Here is a 21084-nt window from a genome sequence, read left to right on the forward strand (position 1 = left end):
AGCAGCTGTAGGTGTTGGTTCATGTTCCCCAAACTTACCTATTTCAATAGAACAGCAACAATAATACCATTTATAGAGTAGTAAATGTGTTAAGCCCTTAAAAATTGTTTTCAGTGAAACCCTACAACCATCCTATCCAGTATTATCCCTCCCACTTTATGCTGAAGGAACAGAGCCTCAGAAAGGCTGAGCAGCTCAGAGCTATACTGCTAATAAGTCATAGTGTCAGGATTCAACACTTCCCATGGTTCTTCTTCCTTCAGAATCACCTGCTTAATCATTGCTGATTGGTTAGGATGGGGGGTGGGACAGCCTGAATCCAGAGCTGAACCCTGAGGCAACACTTGGCCTCAGCACCAAGACAGAAAATTAAGAACAGGGAATTAGCACATGACCCAGTGGCCTCTTCTTGAAGTACAGGTCTCAAATTGGTTGACATATATTTATGCTAATTCTCAAGGAGACAAACAATCAAGGTTCTCCTTCTCATGGATATAAGTTCCCAGCTGGATTGTGAACAGCAGGGAGGGGATGGCATATCATCCCAACAGAGTCATTATGAAAACCAGAATCATCCAGGGGAAATGTACATGCCCTCCTTAACTCAGGGACCAGTACAACCAGGAAGTACAATTTCTCCTCTGAGGATTGTGGGTGATTACTGATAGAATGACACTTCCCAGCATGATCAAAAGGCAAATAAAAGAATCATTTCAAAAAGAACATTTTCTGATGGAGTAGACAGTATTCAGTGAGTTATTAATTTTTAAAGAGAATATAATTTTCAAGTGCTAGTAAATTTGATACTTTATTTTCCATTATGGACTTTTGAGACTTTATATTTTAGTTATTGCAAATTACTTTTGAAACGTTGTTCTAATAATCCCAGAGGCCATAAGGTACATAGTACAGGATTTAGTATAGAGCAAGTGCTCAACATATATTTGTAAAATAAATAAAAGATGTTTAGAGCGAAAATTAATGATGTTATGAAAGTGTCCCAGTTGTAAAAGATTTCCCACAAGTTTACTATGCTTCCCTGAAAGGACAGTAAACACATATAAAAGTTTAATTAGTCTGATGCTATTATGTTGAAAAATTTATTTCATCATCTTCCTTCTCCTCTCAGATTTTAATAGAGTGATTTCTATAGCTTAAATACAATCCAATTTTTGAAATCCTTTATCACAAAAATATGTGTAATAAAACTCTTTAGCAAAGCATGAACTACCTGCCCCTCTTTTCTCATATTTTCCCACCATCCATTCATTTACCCATCTACACCCCCATCCATCCACCTGCCCATCCACCTATTCAACCAGCATGTCTAGGTGCCCACCCCAGTGTGTCAGGTAATCTGGTGGCCACTCACCCTTCCTGCTCCTCACACAGTCACCTATACTGCATGTCAGGTGTGCCTCACACAGATGATGGAAGGGGAGTAACTTGGACCAGGAAGTCCTAGTATCACCCTGTGGTGGTCTGTGCTCCCACCCATCCAATGCCACCCACAAAGCCCACGATTTGTTACCATCATTACACAGTCCACAAAGCCCCTTCTTCCTGGGACTTGTGCTAAGCATGCCAGTCTGTCCCCAGGGTCTCTCTGGAATCTTTCATCCAGGTAAGGATCAGGCTGCTGTGCGGTCAGAGAGGCCAGGGACAGGGCAGCAAAGATGGTTGCTGTGGGGTGTTGGACTCATCAGGGTTGTCCAGCCTGACCTCAGTCTGGGGAGTCTGGTTCCTGAGAAGTGTGGTACAACCTGGGTATTATCTTGTATAATGTATCTTCTTAAGATGCCGAAACTTTGGCATTTCCCATGTGGCCACCTCCATTCCAGGGTAGCTGCTAACTGGGAAGTCTGTGGGACTCTTTCTCTCCTTCATCTGGAAACATGCAGGGCTGATGTGCTGACATGCAGTGAGCAGGTCATATTGTCTAATGAAATCAAGCAGCAAGTAGATCTTATTCACTTATGGAGGTAAAGAAAACACTCTTCCAAAAATTCTCTTAAGGAGAGCACTGTCTAGGTTTGAAGAAAATTTTTAAAAGGTCTATATGGTTTTTAATGCTAGACATGAAATAAGGAGAACATTTGTCTTGCTCTTAATAGTGAGAAAGAAGATGAGAGTAAAGGAGAAAATGAGGGAGAGAGGTCATCTACCCAAACAGACAGAGCTCCTTAGAGTCAGCCATGCAACAGTGGAATATTCAGCAGTAATGACAGTGAACATTTACACAGCATTTACCAGGTGCTATTCTAAGCACTTCCCACGTATATACTCATGTAATTGTAACAACAGCCCAAAGAAGGGGATACTATTATTATTCCCATTTTACAGAAGAGCAACTGAGTCACAGAGCAGTTAAGCAACTCGCCTGAGGTCACATAGCTAGTGCACATTGAACGGAGTCAGGCTTCAAGCTCAGGCAATTTGACTTTGGAGATCTTTACTGCCCCTGGAAACTTCCAGAATGCTTTGTGTGACAAGTTTTTGCTGTGAAAACTGAAGAGGAAGTGAGCTTCCTGCTGAGAATGTGATGGCAGGGAAAGAAGCAGAGGCAAACCCAGAATCCTGGGGGCTTAAGTCCCCAGCTTTACAGAAATCTTTAGAAATGAGAGTTTGAGGCCATCTCATGAAATTCTCACGAAGGCTGAGATCTGGCTAATGCTCAGTAATGATGACGAAGATAATGATGATAACATTATCTGCACTAACTGGGCTCATTTATATGCTAAGCATTTTATATTTCATCAAATCCATACAAAACTTCTATGATGGAGAGACAAGTGCAACTTAACTTCCTAGAAAAGGAAAATGAGGCTGTGTGTGACCTGATGCACATCTCGCAGCTGGTTGGTGGCAGAGCCAGGAGAGTCACCCTGGTCCTTACCACCCCCTACCCCACCCCAACCCCTGATGGGTGCACAGCTGATGCATACCTAACAGCAGTGCCTGCTGAGCCTGCATCCTCTCCAACTCCCTTTGGAGCTCTTGCCGGGCCTTTTCTTCCAAGGCCTGCAGCTCCAGCCGGTGCGCCTGGTGCTGGATCTGGAGGCTGTGGCTGGATTCCTTCTTCAAGCGTTCTTCTGTGGCCTGTGGGCACAAGTGGGAGGAAGAAGGCATGAAAGTGGGCACAGAGGGGGAGACCTGTCCCCTTTGCCTAATTCTTTCTCATTGTCAGGGGCTTCCCTGAGCACTTGCCACTCCCCGATGGAGGGCTTATCAGGCTACAGTGACTGTTCCCCTACTCATCTGGACCTGGCCACAGCAGCCGTTTTGTGCTGTGTAACCTAACTGGTTCACAGCTGACTGGACCAGAGTGGATAACTGTTCAAAACTGGAACAATCATTGGGAATTTGGTGTTAGGAGGTGGGGGAAAGAGACAGACACTAACTAGAAAAAGCAAGAAAGCAGGTTCTTCTCTAGGGCCTTTAGGAAGGACACAGCCCTGTCAACACCTTAATTTTAGGACTTCTGACTTCTAGCACTGTCAGATAATAAATCTATGTTGTGCTCAGCCACCAAGTTTGTGGTAATTTTGCTACAGCAGCAATAAGAAACTAATAGTTTCTATTACTTTTGCAACAAAGAGTTCCAGTTAACACAACCCACTTTTCAGGTGAGGAAACTGAGGCTGAGGGAGATGAATTAGCTTTCCCAAGGTCACACAGAAAAGATACAGGATTAGGAGGAAACAAGCTCAGAAGAGTAAAGTGCCCTAACTGAAAACCAGTAATGGTGGGTGCAGGATTGTAACCCATGGGTGATGGTATCCAGGGCCCAAGCCCTTCCCACTCCCTCAAGCAACCTCCAGGAACAATGAGAAATGGGACTGCATCAAATGCATGAGGCTCCCATTAGGAAAGAGCAGACAAGGCAGCTACTAGAAGGCAGCAGCATCTTTGCTTTGCTGCTCCCCAGCAAATGGGGAGAAACAGTCTTATTCCTATCATGGGAAACTCAGTCATTCCCTGGTGAGTTTATCTAGATAGAAAAGTCTTGTACTTTTCAAACTCTCTGATACTTTCTCCTTCTTGCACTTGCTGCAAGGCTCAGAGCACTCCAACTGGTGACATTTTCATCCCAAGGAAATGTGAATGGAGAGATTGAAGCAAAGGTTTGCAAAAGATGGAGCCAATCTCTTTTTAGGTCAGCCTTGCCTGCCTTCTGGCTCAGAAGTCCTTGGCAGTGAGGATCATGCAAGGTTTAGTGGCCAGATTTTATATCAAGCCAGACATTCATCCCTGGCAAACTGCCCCAGCCTTTTGTTTGCCCTGGGGCTTCTCTGGTGGTTCAGACAGTAAAGAATCTGCCTGCAATACAGGGAACCAGGTTCAATCCCTGTGTCAGGAAGATCCCCTGGAGAAGGGAATGACTACCCATTCCAGTATTCTTGCCTGGAGAATCCCATGGACAGAGGACCCTGGTGGGCTACAGTCTATGGGGTTGCTGTTAGTCATGTATTGCTTTAAGCACTTCTGGTGAATTCTCTTTTGATGTTCTCAGTGGTTCTGTATGGTACATGTTACTAGCCTCACTTTATGAATAGGGAACACAAGGCACAAGGAAGCCTAAGCTCCCTTTCCTTGTAGGTAGCAGACCCAGGATTTGAACCCAAGCATCTCACTCTCAATCACTATCATGTATTAGGAATGATCATATGTCTACCATCTCCAGTGAGAATTTCAAACACTTTGGTCTCATTCTGGAACCACCCCAAGTAGACTGGAGCCAGTAATGAAGACGCCATGAATCTGATTCCATGGCTGCTAGGGACTGGGGCTTAGAACTGTGGGTTATCCCAATGGACAGAGCACACTCCCCTCTCTCCCACCACAGGCCTCTATGCTTCCTCTGCCTCCTGCCAGGGATTGAGGCTTTTGGCCTGGAGGGGTAACGCTCAAGCCAACACAAAGGCCAGCATGACCCAGCATGACCCAGCATGGCCCAGCAGTGAATAACATGGGGAACTTGGCAGCCTTAGTTAGCTCTTGCAGTCTGAAAGCAAAGCTGGAGAAAGATTTAAGAGAATAAAAGAAGAAAAAGAATTCACAAATTCTGAACACCTACTAAGTGTCAAGCAGTCCATATGCATTATCTCATTTCTTTTCTCTCTCATTTTTCTAAAAGCTTCTTTTTTATTTTTACCTGGGCAATGCATGAACACAGTATAAAGAGCCAAATACCGCTTTTAAAAAATCAAAACTAGCACCTCCCAGCCCTCTTTCTTCTTCCGTGTGCATTCTGTCTACTGGAGGTAGCCATTGGAACTCTTAGTTCTTTCTTCTGATAATTACCACCAAAAACAAGACAGTATCTCCATCCTGCTTTAACTTGATTATTTTAGAAATTACGAATTGTCTTTCTATTATAGTAGATGAAGATTTTGGTCTCATACATTCTTTCTCTTCCATTCCTCAAATATTGTTATATTTCTTTTTTAAATACAGTGAAATATATTCAATATTTCCTTCTTGTGAGTAAATGCCATTTACTACTGAGCTAAGTAAATTATTAAAATCTACCCTGGATTTCCCTGGTGGTCCAGTAGTTGGGAATCCACCTGCCAGTGCAGGGGATGTGGGCTCAATCCCTGGTCCGGGATGATTCCACATGCCTCAGGGCAACTAATCACGTGTACCACAACTACTGAACCCTGTGTGCTCTAGAGCCTGTGCTTGGCAACAAGAGAAGCCACCACAATGAGGAGTCTGTGCACCACAACTAGAGAGTAGCCCCCACTGCAACTAGAGAAGGCCCACGTGCACCAAACAAGACCCAGCACAGCCAAAAATAAAGAAATAAATAAAAAGTCTACCTTATCCAAAGTTTTGTTTTTCCTTGCATTAATAAATACTGTATTTTATTATTATTATTTTTTGGATTTTTGGCCAAGTCTTCCTACAACCTCTAAAAGCTTTGTAAAATACGTTCACTACAATTTTCCACATGGCCAAATCAATCAGAGAAGACATCAAGCCTATTTTTCCATGGAGGCATCTCTTCTGGAGCCCTCCATCCTCATGCTCCAGTCTAGACTCCAGTCTAGGCTCTGTTAGTGGCACAGCTAGGCTCCTGAAACCTTTCTCCTGTGCTAGATTCCCTGTATGCTAGATCTCTTTTATTCCCTCTTTTTTGGTGTGTTCCTTTGTTTTGGTGGGATATTCCTCAAGGAACTTCCTGAGGAAAAGTGTATGGAAGATGCAAAAAGAACTCTGAAGGGTGTTCTGAGGCTGACTGAGACCATCCAAGAAAGGGAAAGCTTGGGATGGGGAGCCCTTCCCCAGCCTGGGATCCAGACCTTGTTGGAGAAGGTTGGTGGTAGTTCACTGACGGAGATGGCTGGATTGCCCAGGCCAGAGTCAAGCAGGAGCAAACCTCCACCTGTGCAGGTGAACCAAGGTGGGCAGGTGCCCAGAAGGAATGGGGGCACCAGGGCAGGTGTGAGGGCTGCTGGAGCAGACAGTGTTTGCTTTGTGAGGGTTGCAAGAAACAAACCTCTGGGGTACAGGTGACAGCAGGCAATGGATAGGAACTCAGAGAGAGGCAGGGTCACCAAGTGTGACGATGGAGTCTGTAGTGTCCACATCACAAGGTCACAGGAAGGTAGTCACTGGGTCTGGACCAGAGCTGTGAGATTACTGTCAGGCCACTGGGGCAGAATATCATCTATGTCCTCACACACCCAGGACACTGTTCAGGTGTGCAGTGGAAGCCAGAAACAGCAAACAGGCACCTTCCAGAACCAGGGAGGGAAGCCTCCTCCCTCCTGCAAGGTGCCTCCAGCGCCCTCTACTGACAAAGCTTACCACTGTGCTCTGTAAAGGAGAAAAAATGCTTAAAGAATACAGATCATTATCACAAGTAGGTACTGAAGGGTAAATTGCAAACTGAGAGGCATAAACTGATAACAAAAGGTAATTTTCCTAATATTTCATGTGTCTGATTTTTTTAATTCAGTTCTGACCCTTATTAATGGTTTTAATTGAATTTCTCAGAATTGCTTCATTATTTTCTAGCTTCCCTATTGCTGCTGAGATGTTTGATGACATTTGAATTCAAGTACTTTGAGTTTCAATTTTTCCCTTTGGGAGCTCTTAGTATTTCTTTTGCAGGATATTGCCCAAGTCATGAAAGAGAAGTTGGTCTTATGATATAAAATTCATGTGCAGATGACCAGAAGTTCAACAGACCTGAGTCTGTCTGAATCCTTATTTTGCCTCTTACTAGCTGTGTGACCCTGAGCAAGTTGCCAAACCTCTCTGAGCCTCCTTCCTCATCCAGAAAAAGGGAATATGATAATAATGACCTTGTAAGATGAATATGGGGACTGGAGATATTGTACGACAGGCTCCCCCCCAAAGTGCTGAGCAGGTGCTCGCACAGCAAGAGCTCAGTAGTAGTTAGTGGACGTCATCATTAACACCTTTACCTTGACTTCCTGGTTTTTAGCCTTCTCAAGCATGCAGAGAGCTCGCCTGTGAGCAGCCTCAAGCTGGGCTTTCGCTGCCTGATTCTGCTGTATGGTCTCCTGGAGCTCATGCCGCAGCTGCTCCTGCTCGTGGTCCGAAAGCTGCTTGAGCTCCTGCAGGTCCTCCCTGTAGCTTGTGGCACACTGCTCCAGGGCCTGCTGCATCTGTGAGACCTGCCCGCCAGGGCATCCAACCTCAGGCTGGGACCCTCACCCTGCCTGGGATTTTCTTTAAACATCAAAGCTTTCTGAACATCTCCACAGCCCACATGAGCCTCCTCTACCCATGGGAATGCTGAGGTGGGTAGAAGCGGCAAGCTTGAAGGACCTGGGGACAGCTGGCCCTCCTAGGGGCTCCTCAGCTAGAGCCATGGATACCAGGGAACGGAGAAGAAGGGCTGGGATGTGTGCCATCCAAGAGAAGTCAAGAGGGGACCAGAAAACACTCCAGAGATCTATACAGCAGCCTCCCTTGCATGCCCCACGTGCCCAAATCTCCCTTTCTTATGGAACCTTTCCCTGAAAATCCTATTTGGTATTATACCCACCCCTCATCACCAGACAGCCACTCAATCTTCTTTAGCCTGCTCAGTCTTTTCATTTTACTAAAGCCCTTAACATCTTCTAATATTATAAGTGCTTATTTTTTATGTCTAGTGTTTATTGTCAGTGTCCACCTCCTCTGCTAAAATACAAGCCCTGTAATGCAGGACTTTTGTCTGGTTTATTCATTGATAATATACAAGCACCTCGAAGAGTTCCTGGCACATAGCAGGTACTCATGAGCCACAGTAGGTGTTAAATGAATAAATGAACAGAACCCAGAAGCCCACCTTGCCCTGGACCTGGACTGCCCTCCCCAACTTGGACAAGAATTGGGCCCCGCATGCATTTCCAAGGTTGTCTGTAAAATAAGGGAGAGGCAGGGTCTCACTCAGCATGAGGGTGCATCCCCACCAAGGCCATCCTTCTACCTGGGCTTGCAATCTGGCCTTCTGGCTCTGCCATTCCTCCTGCAGACGCTGGATTTCTGGTGCCTTCTCCTTTGGCAAAGAGCCCAATGGAGGCTGCAGGTCACCTCCCTCCTTGTTGGGTGCTTCGATCCTTTGAAGATATGGAGGTCAAAATCACAAAAGATGCCATGGAAATGACATGGTCACCCTGCTAACATCCCAGCCACTCAGGCTGGGAGGAGGGAGCTCTGATGGCACTAATGGAATGAGAGACATCTCTCCTAGATTTTAAAAAGCTATTTGACATACAATTCTAAGTGCTGTTGCACTTGGGAGACTGTCAATATTCAGCTGGAATCACTGGATATCTGTTTCAGTGGGTACTTAATAAATGATCACTTATCAGAATGACTGAGAGCTTAGAGTTACTTATATGGGGTTCCTGGAAGCTTCAAAAGAAGAGGTCTCTGTAGTCTAATTTCACAACTTATCATGAATGTGGAAAAAAATAACAAAAAATGATGTTCTACTTTAATACAGTACTTTACATTTTTCAAAGCACACATGGCTTTAACTGGCTTTTCCCAAGTATACACAGGAGGATTATAAATAGTCTTTCTGTGTATGTAGCAGGGACAAGACAATGCTGGTTTAAAGCTGCAGTAGTTTCTGCATTCTAGAAGAGATGTTGACAAATATTTTTGGAGGAGACTTTTCTATACTCAGTTCTGAGCTTTTAAATCAGCTGAGAAAACGTGATGGGCTGATTGTAAAGTTAGGTATTTATCCTGTTTAACAGTGTAAAAGATATCCTGCATTAAAGGGTAAAAGATGCACTGTGGGCATCTCTGCAGAGATTGCTGGGAGGTCAATGACATTTTGCTTCCTCTGGCAAACACATTAGGCCAGAGGACCACAGGTTAGGGAGTTAGGGCCCTGGACTGTGAAGAAAGACCATAAGAAGGACTCTGACTTGGCAGATGCAAAAAGGCTCAGCAACATAGACAGAGGGGACCCCTGAAAGGAAGGGCAGGATGTTAAGAGCAGTGTAGCAAAGTTGTTAAGATCATGGACACTAGAGCCATATTGCCCAGATTCAAATTCTAGTGCTACTACTGGTAAATGGTTATGTTACTTTGTCTGAGCTCTTTAAACTGTTTCCTCTTCCAAAACATGGGGTTAATACTAGTACCTTTCGCATGGATTGTTATAAAGATTAATAAAGTAAATATCTTAAAAAATGCTTAACTCTATGTCTGGCACATTGTATTAATTGTATATTAATACAAATAAAAAATTAGTCAAGTATTTAATAAAGTGAAAAGGTTTCTTTCTTTGCATCCTAATTCTCTAGGTTATCTTCAAACTTCTGGAAGCTATGCTAAATATAACTGTGTTCAGAACAGTTTGTTTATTCCTACAAACAGGGCTATTGGGATTTTACATGGGATTGAACTGAATCTATAGCTCAATTCAGAGTAAATTATGTTCTTAACAACACTGAGTATTCAATTAAGATCATTCTGTCTGTAAATAAAGACATTTTTACTCTTCCTTTCTAATTTGTAGCTCTTTTTCTTGCTTTACAGGACTGGCTAGAACATTCAGGACAATGATAGGTAGTGAGAGCAGAATTTTTGCTTTGTTCTGAGTTTTTGGAGGAACATGTCCAACATTTTATCATAAAGCATGTTTATCATACATGATCTTTTTCAGGTTGAAGAAATTCTATTCATGGATTGAAGAGTTTTTATCATGAAAGGATGTTAACTTCTGTCTAATGCTTTTGTGCATCTATTGATATGATTATTTATTTTTCCCTTTATTTTTTAATATGATGAATTACATGATTGCCATTCAAATGTTCAATCAACCACACATTCCTGGGATAAACTGTACTTGGTCATGATGTATTATTCTTTTTATATACTGCTTTATATTTTCAAACATTTTGTTGAGGGTTTTGTATTCATGAAGAATATCAGTTTGTCTATATTGACAAATGTTTTTAGTGCCTTGAAAAAAATTTATTCTGTAGTTTTTCAGCATATTGTCTACAGATATAAAATAGATTACGTTAGTTAATAGTGTAGTTCAAATCGTCTATGTCCTTACTGATATTTGTCTAGTCATTCAATCAAATATTCAAAAAAGGGTGTCAGAATCTCAGATATGATTGTACATTTCTTCCTTTAGTTCTCATAGTATTTGCTTTGTTATTTAAAGCTCTGTTATTAGGTAATACACATTTAGGATTGTGATGTCTTCCAGAAGAACTGACCACTTTACTGTTATGAAACATCCCTTTTTAATCACTGGTAATACTTCTTGTTCTGAAGTCTACATTGATATGAATATAGCCACATTAGCTTCCTTACATTTTGTGTTTGCATGGTATATCTATTTTTAGCCTTTTACCTTTCAACTTATCTGTGCCTGTATAAGGTGTGTCATACAAAATACCACCAACTGAAGGGCTTAACAAGCAGAAATTAATTTTCTCATAATTCTGAAAGCTAGAAGTCCATGATCATGGAGTCAGCGGGTTTGGTCTCTTCTAAGGCTTCTCTTCTGAAGCTTGCAGAAAACCAACTTCCATCACCCTGTGTCCTCATGTGATTGCCCCTTTGTCTGCTTTACCAGTGCACTAATCTCCTCTTCTTACAAGGAAATATTGGGTGAGGGCCACCCTAATAACCCCATTTGAATCAATCATCTATTTAAAGCTTTGTCTCTGAATGCATTCATATTGGGGAGTAGGGCCTTAACATATGAATTTGAGGGGGGCATGGGGCAGCACAGTTCAGCCCATAACAGTGTCTTTACACTTAAGTCTCTCTCTTGCAGATAGCACATAGTAAATGTGCTGCCTTTTGATCCTCTCTGGCAATCTCTTTCTTTTAAATGATGTCTCTGTTTCATTTACATTATCAGTATTGAAGTGATTGGGTTTAAATCCACATCTTACTTGTTTTCTAATTGCCCAATTCCTTTTCTTATCGTTCTTCTGTTCTTTTGCTATCTTCCTACCTGACATTTTATGATTCCATTTTAGTTCTTTTGTTGGATTTTTTAAGCTTTTCTTTGTATTAATGTTTAATGTTGCTCTGTGGATTACAACTTGTATCCTTATCACAACCTACATAGAGTTAACATTGTACCTCTTCATATAAAATGAGTCCCTTACAATACTATAATTCCATTAATCCCTGTTCTTTATGCTAGTGGTCATATATTATTCAACTATATGCATTGTGAACTTTATAATATACTGCTTAATTATTAAGCAGTTATATGTCTTTTAAAGAAATTAAAAAGAAAGAAAAGCAGTAGTTTTTTATATTTACCTATACATTTACCGGAGAAGGCAATGGCACCCCACTCCAGTACTCTTGCCTGGAAAATCCCATGGATGGAGGAGCCTGGTGGGCTGCAGTCCATGGGGTCGTGAAGAGCTGGACACAACTCAGCGACTTCACTTTCACTTTTCACTTTCATGCATTGGAGAAGGAAATGGCAACCCACTCCAGTGTTCTTGCCTGGAGAATCCCAGGGACAGGGGAGCCTGGTGGCTACCATCTATGGGGTCGCACAAGAGTCGGACACGACTGAAGTGACTTAGCAGCAGCATACATTTACCATTTCTGATGCTCTTCATTTTCTCCTGTAGATCCAACTTTAAATTTGCTGTAATTTCCTTTCAGCTTCAATAAATTCCACTGCTGTTTATCATACTACAGCTTAACCGGTGAAAAGTCCTCTTAGCTTATTCCTGAAAATGATCTATTTCATTCTCATTTTTGAAGGATATTTTCACTGGATTTAAAATTAGGATTTTACAGGGTTGGTTTTTTTTCCATTTATAACCTTAATGATATTACTTCATTTTCTGCCTTTCATCAGAAAATGAGCCTAGAAGGTTGATGACAAGTCAGTTGTCATTAGTATTCATGAAAAGCCAACTGTCTCCTGTATGTAATTTGTCTTCTTAAAAACCTGACTGCTTGTAAGATTTGGGGGATATATTTTGTTTTCAGCAGATTTTCTATGATGTATCTAGGCATTGTTATCTTCAGATTTATTCTGTGGGGAGTTCACCGAGCTTCTTGAATATGTAAATTGGTGTCCCACATCAAATTGGGGGAATTTTTGGTCATTTTTTCCAAATATTTTTTCCTGGTCCATTTTCTTTCCCTTTTTACATATGGGCTCCAAATACATGCATGTTAAACTATTTGATATTGTCCCACACGTCACTAAGAATCTCCTCATTTAAAAAAAATTTCCCCCCTCATTCTTTGGATAAGATGGTTTCTACTGATCTATCTTCAGGCAATAAACTTTTCTTCTGTGATTTTAATTTGCTGTTAAGTACATCTAATGAGGCTTTCGTACTTTACAGCTTTAGAATTTCCATTGCTTCAAGGTTTTCATTTCTCTGCAGAAATTCCCTATTTCTTCATTCATTATAACAATCCTTTCCCTGAACATAGCTCATATAATTGCTTTCAAGTCTTTGTCTGCTAATTCCAATATCTAGGTCATTTTAGGCTATATTAGCTGATTGTTTTCTTGATTATAAGTCATACTGTTCTGCTGCCTTGCACGTCTTATAATGTTTTCATCAAATGCTCAATACTGTGGATAATATAATACTAGGAGTCTGTATTATGAATTCCTTTCAGAAGTGTTTAGTTTTGTTATGACAGCCAGTCAAATTACTCAGGGCTCTTTCTGATCTTTTTATGCCTGGATTTGTCTTTTTATAGAGTATGTATGGTACTCCAGGAGTTGGTGATGGACAGGGAGTCCTGGCGTGCTGCAATTCATGGGGTCGCAAAGAGTCGGACACGACTGAGCAACTGAACTGAACTGATAGTTCAACATTGTCCTTTGTTCTAGGGTGTGGCCCTTATCCTACAGGGTGTGTTTCTTACTCCTAAAGTGTTGTTTCTGAGGTCTCAACTCAATGCTCATAGAGCTCAGAAAGGCTTTTTTCATTGTAGCTGATCTTGGAATCCAATGTCTCCTAGCACCCCATCTCTAGTACCTTCATTTTTCTCAGCACCATGGCAGCAGCATACTCCTAGGCCTCCTGAGTCTCACTCAAGCTCCTGGCAAGGACCTATGGAAATTTCTTATAGATTTCTGCCCCCTATACCCCTACTTAGCATCTTCTCTTCTGGTACCCTACCTTACAAATTCCAGCTGCTCTAGCAGCGAGCCCTGATGTCTGCTTCCTCAGCTCAACTTACCTCCACTTCTCTGCACTGTGGTTGGCACTGTCCCCAGACAGAGAGGCAGGAGAAAATGTGGAGTGATTCAATTCATGTTTCTCTTCTAAAGAACATGGTCTTTCTCTGCATATTGTCCTGTTACTAAAAGAGCTGTCATTTATTTTGCTCACTTTTAAAGTTGTCTATAGAAAGAGGGCAAGTCTAGTACCAGTTACCCTGCCACAGCTGGAAGTGCAAGTTCAGTCGTTTTACTGAGTATTAAAGGAGAGAGTGATCTTAAAAAACAGGAAAACTGTGGAACTTCATATGGCATAAGAACAGCTGCCCTAAGTTGAGATGTAGTTAAAAACAGTTCTGGAGCCAGAGAGGCTATCATCTGAATCCTACCATCTACTGGCAGAGTAAGTAGAAAGACAAGTCGCTTAACCTCTCTGTTCTTCAGTTTCCTTCATCTTTAAAATGAAGTACTTCAATAATGGTATCCACCTAATGAAAATTAAATGGGTTAATCCAGCATTCAGTAAATATTTACTATTATTATATTTATCACATCATCATTCCTGGGAACACCACTAATGAGAATTTCCCTCTCTTACTCTATTCTATTGTGTCAAATTCCCTCATATCCTAAAAAGCTGATCCTATACTATCATCTCTCACAAGCAAGCCATAGCAGACTCTTCTGACTCCCCCTGCTCCCACTGAAGTTGATTCTGACCTGCTGCTGCTGTTTAATCACTTCAGTCATGTCCAACTTTGTGTGACCCTATGGAATGTAGCCCGCCAGGCTCCCCCATCCCTGGGATTCTCCAAGAAAGAACACAGGAGTGGGTTACCATTTTCTTCTCCAGTGCACGAAAGTGAAAAGTGAAAGGGAAGTCGTTCAGTTGTGTCTGACTCTTCGCAACCCCATGGACCGCAGCCTACCAGGCTCCTCTGTCCATGGGATTTTCCAGGCAAGAGTACTGGAGTGGGGTGCCATTGGCTTCTCCGACAGACCCCATACCTCCTCATTTTCTTCTGTAGTTGAGTAACCCCCTTACCAACAAAGCTACACGGGAGAAAAGACAAGGTTGCTATGATCACCTACTGTTGGTCTGCCCAGCATCCTCTCCTTGGAGAAGCCTTTTCTCTTTCCATAGTGATCCTGTTTAGTCCACAAGGTTCAGATGCAGCTAACTCTGCCCTCATCCTTAACTGGCCCATGGGAAGGGCGTGTGACACATACCTGGCCCATCGGAGCCAGACATCTCCTTGGCCAGAATGACTGGCTCAGGGATGGACAAATGACCCAAGCTGGCTGGTCCCCTTAGAAACTTCTTGAAATCCCTGCCAGTATTTTCAAAGTAAAGATTATTTCTTTCCCTTTGTTAGTTTTGAACAGAATAAGATCTGTAGCTTCCAGGGGTAAGTGACAGCACCGGCATTTAGTCTGGAGGCCCGACTCCAGAGTCTGTGCTCTTTAACTGCTATGGTTACACATCTCATAGATCCCAAGACAGAATCTGGAGGGAGCTGGGCAGGTATTATTAGCTAGAGAGTTCACAGGATTATAGGGTACCCGACACTGCCGTTGATATGATTTAGGGGTGTAGGCTTTGCTTCCTCAATTCTAGCTTATAAATGTTTCTGTCCCTTCAAAATTCCTATTTTGAAGCCTACTGCCCAATCTAATGGTATTAAGAAATGAGGCCTTTGGAAGGTGATTAGGTCATGAAGGTGAGACCCTCATGAATGGGATTAATGCCTTTATAAAAGTGAGGCCCTTGCCCGTCCACCTTGTGAAGACAGAATGAAAAGACACCTTCTATAAGCCAGAAAGTGAGTCCTCATCAGACACAGAAACTGCCATCACCTTGAGCTTGAACTTTATAGTCTCCATAACTGTGAGAAATAGATTTCTGTTGTTCATAAGCCAGCCAGTCTATGGGATTTTGCTAAGCAGTCCAAGTAGACTATGACAACTAATCTCCCACATGGTGAGATTAGTGTCTTTATAAGAAAAGACAAAAGAGAGACCTTCTCCCACATCGTCTGCTGCTTCTCTCTTCTCCATGAGAGGACATGAGAAGATGGCCATGTGCAAACCAGGAAGAAAGCTCTTACCAGGACTATTTGAAGAGCTACCAGATGGTGGCATGGACTCCATGTCATCTGTCAGGACCCCACACAGATGTTTATTAGTGTGGGGAAGTGAAGTATAACTGCGGTAGCCCCAGAATCACCTGGGAAGCTTTCTCAAAAGACACAGGGTTGGGATATACCCGACCTACTGTATCAGAAACTTGTGAAACTTGTGAGGTGGTGTGACAGATTTTTATTGCTCAGCAAATACCAACTGCCTTATGTGATGCTGTGGACTGAATTGTGTCTCCCCAAATTCATATGTTGAAACCTCAATCACCAATACAATGGTACTTGGAAATGAGGCCACTGGAGGTAATTAGGTCATGAGAGAGTAGCCCTCATGATGAGATTAGTGCCTTTGTAAGAAAAGACACAAGAGAGGCCTCTCCCACACTGGCTGCTGCCTCACTCTTCTCCATGAGAGGACACAAGAAGATGGCCATGTGCAAACCAGGAAGAGTCCTCACCAGGAACTGAATGGGCAGCACCTTAATCCCCAGCATCCAGAACTGTGAGAATAACCTTCTGTTGTATGGTATTTTGTTATAGCAGCTGAAACTAAGACCTGTGGAGGGCATATTACCTTCTGCTCAGAGTATTAGTTTTGGTCACGTGACTTGCTTTGACCAATGGAATGTGGATAAAAATGAGACAGTGCAGTTCTGAGTGTAGGCTTTAAGACGCACTATGTTTTCATCAGCGTTTTTGAGCTTTTTCCCTTTACCATGACAACAACATGCCCTGGATAGAGGCTAATCCATCAGCCTCGGTCCCAGAATGGGATGGCATCTGAGCAGACTTAAACTCTATCCGTGGTTTGGGGCAGAGCAATAACATCAGACTCTTAGTCAGGAGCCAAGGTCATATAAAACCAGAAGAGCTTGGCAGAGCCAAGAATAAAGATAGCTGACCAATGAGCTAAAATCGTTGATATTTTGGGCATGTTTGTTAGAGCAGCAAAAGCTAATATAGATGATAAAGGAGGGAGAGTTCCTCTCTGTGACAAAGCTCCCTCATGTCCCTCACTTAGTAAAAGAACACTTGGAAGAACAGGAGGCAGAGGTTTGGGCCAGTCCAGGTCTGTCTGAATTTGGGGCAGTTTATTAACCTTTTTGAGTGTTAGGTTCTTAATCTATAAAATGGTCTGAGTTGGTGTGACAATTAAATAATTCAGGTCAAGTCCTTAGATGTGCTGGGGGCACATAAGACATTTCTGTTCCTTCCCTAATCTTCATGCATGGGGCAGTGATAAATATGTGAGGACAGCATGAACGAATGAAGCCTTCACGTGTGAGTCCTCATTCACTGGAGCCCTCGGAAGCCTGCCTGTCCTCCTGTACCTTTCCTCTTCTTCGCTGCTGGTTCCTTCTTCAGCTGCTAACTTATCTTGATATTCCTCTCCTCTGGGCAGAGTCTGAGAAGGTTCATTCGGTCTCAAGCATGGATCCTAAGGGAAAAACAGTTGTAAGATGAGACTAAAGTAAAGTTCCTGGAGCCAACCTGTGGTTTACCAAACCAGAGAGCGGAGGAGAAAGAGCCTCTAGCAATCCCCGCATCAGGCCTGTGATGATTCAGTGCTGAGCTCACTGCCTGGCTCAGGAGCAGTGTCAGCCCTGATCCCTGTGTTCTGCTTTTCAGTCTAGCAAGCATGTCACACAGCTGATGAAACTAAAGCACAGAGAGAGAAACTAAAGCATGTAGGTTGTCCAGGGTTTCTATCAGAGAGGAATGGAAATGAAATGCAACCCTGGGGCTGTTGTGGGGATCGGAGAACAGTGCCAGCAACAGCCACTGGTCTATAAGGGTGAGCAACTGGTATTATTATTATACTCATATTACAGGTGGCAGTCTGCTACATCCTATAATGCAGGATCAGAAAACATGGAACTTGATCAGAAGCCTTGAGAAGTGTGGTATGGTGGGAGGACAATATGGAAATCATGAGTTAATAATGAGGCTTCAGAATTTTCTATCAATAGAATTTGTTCACGTTATCATTTCCTCTTTCAGCAGAGACATAAAAATGAAGACTTTCTTATTTTGATTCCTCTACTTGTTACAGTAACCACTGTCCACGGAAAACAGTGTAAGACAGGCTAGGATAGATCTCTTTGTTGAGAAATCTCATTAAATAATAATAAATTGCTACCTGGGCTTTCTGCTAATTATGTGTCTCTGCCAGTCTTGTGTTTTTCTGGCCCTGAGCTTCATCAGCTGTAAAACAAAGTGGTTGGTTACATACCTGGTTTTCAAACCATGCTCCAGGGACCATGAGAGATGCCCTTGGTGATAAGAGAGGCAAAGCTGAGCCTGGAAGATGGGACCCTGGGCTCCCCTCCCTCCCTGACATAGAATGAAACTGCTCTGGTTACCTTCTATGTACTCTAATGTCTATGAAAGGTCACCAACATCAAGGCCAATGAGGACCTCCATGTTGCCAAATCCCAATGGTCATTCCATGGGCTTCAGTTGAACTTTTCTGCAAAACTGGAATTATCTGTTCCTTCCCTCCTCCACGCAGCCCCCTTTCCTGGGTTTCCTCCTCTCTCTCAGCTACTCCTTCTCTGTCTCCTCTGCTAAAGCCTCCTCCTTTCCTGCCCTAAACCTCAGTCCTTGGACTTCTCTTTTCTGTCCTACTCCCTAGTGTCTCATCTAGTTCCATGGATACTAATGACAAACAGTATATCTCCATTTCCAAGTTCCCCCTAAACTCTGGACTTGTATATCCAACTGCCCTCTAGACACCATTCAGATGCTTAATAAGCTTTTCAAACTGTAACATGTCCAGAACTGAACTCTTGGTCTTACCTCCTCCAAACAACAAGCATGTTCCTCAGGGCCTTTGTACTGGTTGTTCTTGCTGCCTGCAATGTCTATCCTATGATATTTACATGTCTAGCTTCCTCACTTCACTCACCACAACCAAGAGACCTTCACTCATTTAAAACTTGGGCTCTGGCAGCAAATTGCCTATGTTTAAATCCCACTTCTTCTTATTTATGATGTAACAATCCTAATGGTAACAGTAATCATAATAAATAAGAATTGACTCAGTTTAACATGAATATCTCTACCCTAGTAAAAGGAATCTTTGTGACCCCATGTTCTATACAGTTGATGGAATTCTCCAGGCCAGAATACTGAAGTGGGGAGCCTTTCCCTTCTCCAGGGGATCTTCCCAACCCAGGAATTGAGCCCAAGTCTCCTGCATGCAGGCTGATTCTTTACCAACTGAGCTATCAAGGAAGCCTAGTAAAATGAATTATCACTACAAAGCTCTAATAATGAACTTGTAGGGACCTGGCAACACAGCCTGAAAACATAAGGCAAAATGTTCAGAAATGTAGGTAGGAACAGGCAAATTTATAATGGGAGATTTTAATACACACTTCTCAGAGACTCATATATCAGGTACACAAAATAAGCTAGGAAATGGAAGATTTGAACAAGATTAATAAGCTGAGACTAGTAGCTAAAAAAGAACCATAATCACTGTTAATGTTCATATAATGCTTAGTGTGCACCCTCAACTCTATGAGGTGAGAATCATACCATTTTAAAGGTGATGAACCTTGCCCAAGGTCATACAGTGAACACCAGAACTAGAGTTTAAATATATAAGCTTTAACCATGGGGGTCACAAAGAGTCAGACACAACTTAGTGACTGAACAACAGCAACAAACTTTTAACAACCAAACAGAATATATACTTTTTGGCTATCACATAGGAAATATTTTTTAAAACCTGACTCCACAGCGGGCTACAGAGCAAACTTCAGCATAGCTAGAGTGTTGACATTTTATAGACCACATTATCTAATGACAATGCAAAAAATTTAGAAACCAGTAAGAAAGTAGGTTTAAAAAGTGAGATAAACTTCAAAACTCTGGGATACAGCTAAAGACATACACTGAGAGGGAAATTTATAGCCTTAAGTGTATTTATTATAGAACATTTAAGAAGTTAGAAAAAGGATAACATAATAAACCCAAAGTAAGTAGAAGGAAAGAAGTATGAAAGACAAAATTAATGGCATAGAAAAAGACAGATCTGACCAGCATATCTGAAAGCCGGCTTTTTGAAAAGACATTCAAACTACTGCTAAGACTGATCAAGGAAAAAGGGAGAAGGAACTTAAAGCAACATGAATAATGGACAAAGATCTCATGGCAGTTATGAAGATGAAAAAGAATTTCAAATGCACTCTGAGCCACTGTGAAGATTGTGAAAGAGAATGTGCAGGATGTAATTTCTGGGCTACCTTATCGACCACTGATTTATTTAAAGGCATCCTGGGCAGGGGTCCAGAAATAGGAGAGGATAGAAAATGCTTTAAAAGGCTGACGATGCACTCAGATAACTACACCAGCTCCCCACAGCGTAGCACCCATCCATTTCCATGCAGTAACTCATGGACGCCTGCAACTCAGGGAGGTGGGCAGGAAAGACAGCCCTGTCCTTGTGCTGTAGAGGGGGGTCTAAGGTCAGAAAAGTCCAGACTTCCATGTGACTGCACTGGCACTCTGTTGTGTTAGCATGATCACCAGCTGCCAGTATCAGGGCCTAACTGGGTGAGTTCAAACTGTGATACGAATGTATTACTGAAAAGTATCTGCAAATCAGACATTTAAAATCAACCTGATAGATGAAGGCTGCTTCCCAAATCAATGGGGAGATAAACTCAGTAATCTTTTCTGTTTCTGTTCACTTGCTTCCAGCTCCCTGGAAACCAAAGACAAGGATATCCTTCCCTGCAAAAGGAGATGAGTCCTCCCCCTCCCTGCAAGTAATTAAAGGACCCCAGTGTTCCTTTAAATCATCCTCTGGCCAAGGCTAATTTTTGAAGATGTTCCTAATCCAGCTTGAAACAGTACCCTCAGCTCCATTCATTCAGTTGTCATGTCATGGATCAGTTAATATACAACGAGGTGCAAACATCTGCCACATGTTAGGTGCTAGAAGGACAGAGATTAATAAGAGATATAATTCTTGATTTCAACAAACTAATGGTTCAGCAGAGGGGACCAACAGACCATATAAATGGCAAGCATTCTCCTCCTTCACCACCCCACCTTCTGTACTTGGTATTTTGGGTCAAAGTATATCATTCCAAAGGAACTGGGGTGCCATCTGAATATTTCTCAAATGAACCTGACCATGGAAATGAACAGTAGGCTGAAAGAGCACTTTCAAGCTCACCAATACTCATTTCTCTGAATTTCAAATAAGGCAGACTCTCCAGCATCCCTTTTCTGGTTGTCTGCTTGGGATCCCAGTGAGTGCCTCCC

General features: G+C 42.4%; 1 protein-coding gene across 3 annotated transcripts in view; it reads right to left on the minus strand.

Moving 5' to 3' along the window:
• Positions 1–21084, minus strand: part of FAM184B (family with sequence similarity 184 member B) — a 117170-nt gene that overhangs the window by 13254 nt on the left and 82832 nt on the right. For 2 of the 3 annotated variants that reach the window (XM_040237896.1, XM_040237898.1), the window contains exons 8-11: positions 17136–17242; positions 8453–8582; positions 7440–7652; positions 2946–3099 (exon numbers count right to left, since the gene is read on the minus strand). In XM_040237896.1, the coding sequence (XP_040093830.1) occupies positions 2946–3099; positions 7440–7652; positions 8453–8582; positions 17136–17242 (604 nt within the window). The remainder of the gene's footprint in view (positions 1–2945; positions 3100–7439; positions 7653–8452; positions 8583–17135; positions 17243–21084) is intronic. The other variant, XM_040237897.1, reaches the window with a different exon arrangement.

This window comes from Oryx dammah, unplaced genomic scaffold (assembly GCF_014754425.2).
Source record: "Oryx dammah isolate SB20612 unplaced genomic scaffold, SCBI_Odam_1.1 HiC_scaffold_3, whole genome shotgun sequence".
In the NCBI taxonomy this organism is placed as follows: domain Eukaryota; kingdom Metazoa; phylum Chordata; class Mammalia; order Artiodactyla; family Bovidae; genus Oryx; species Oryx dammah.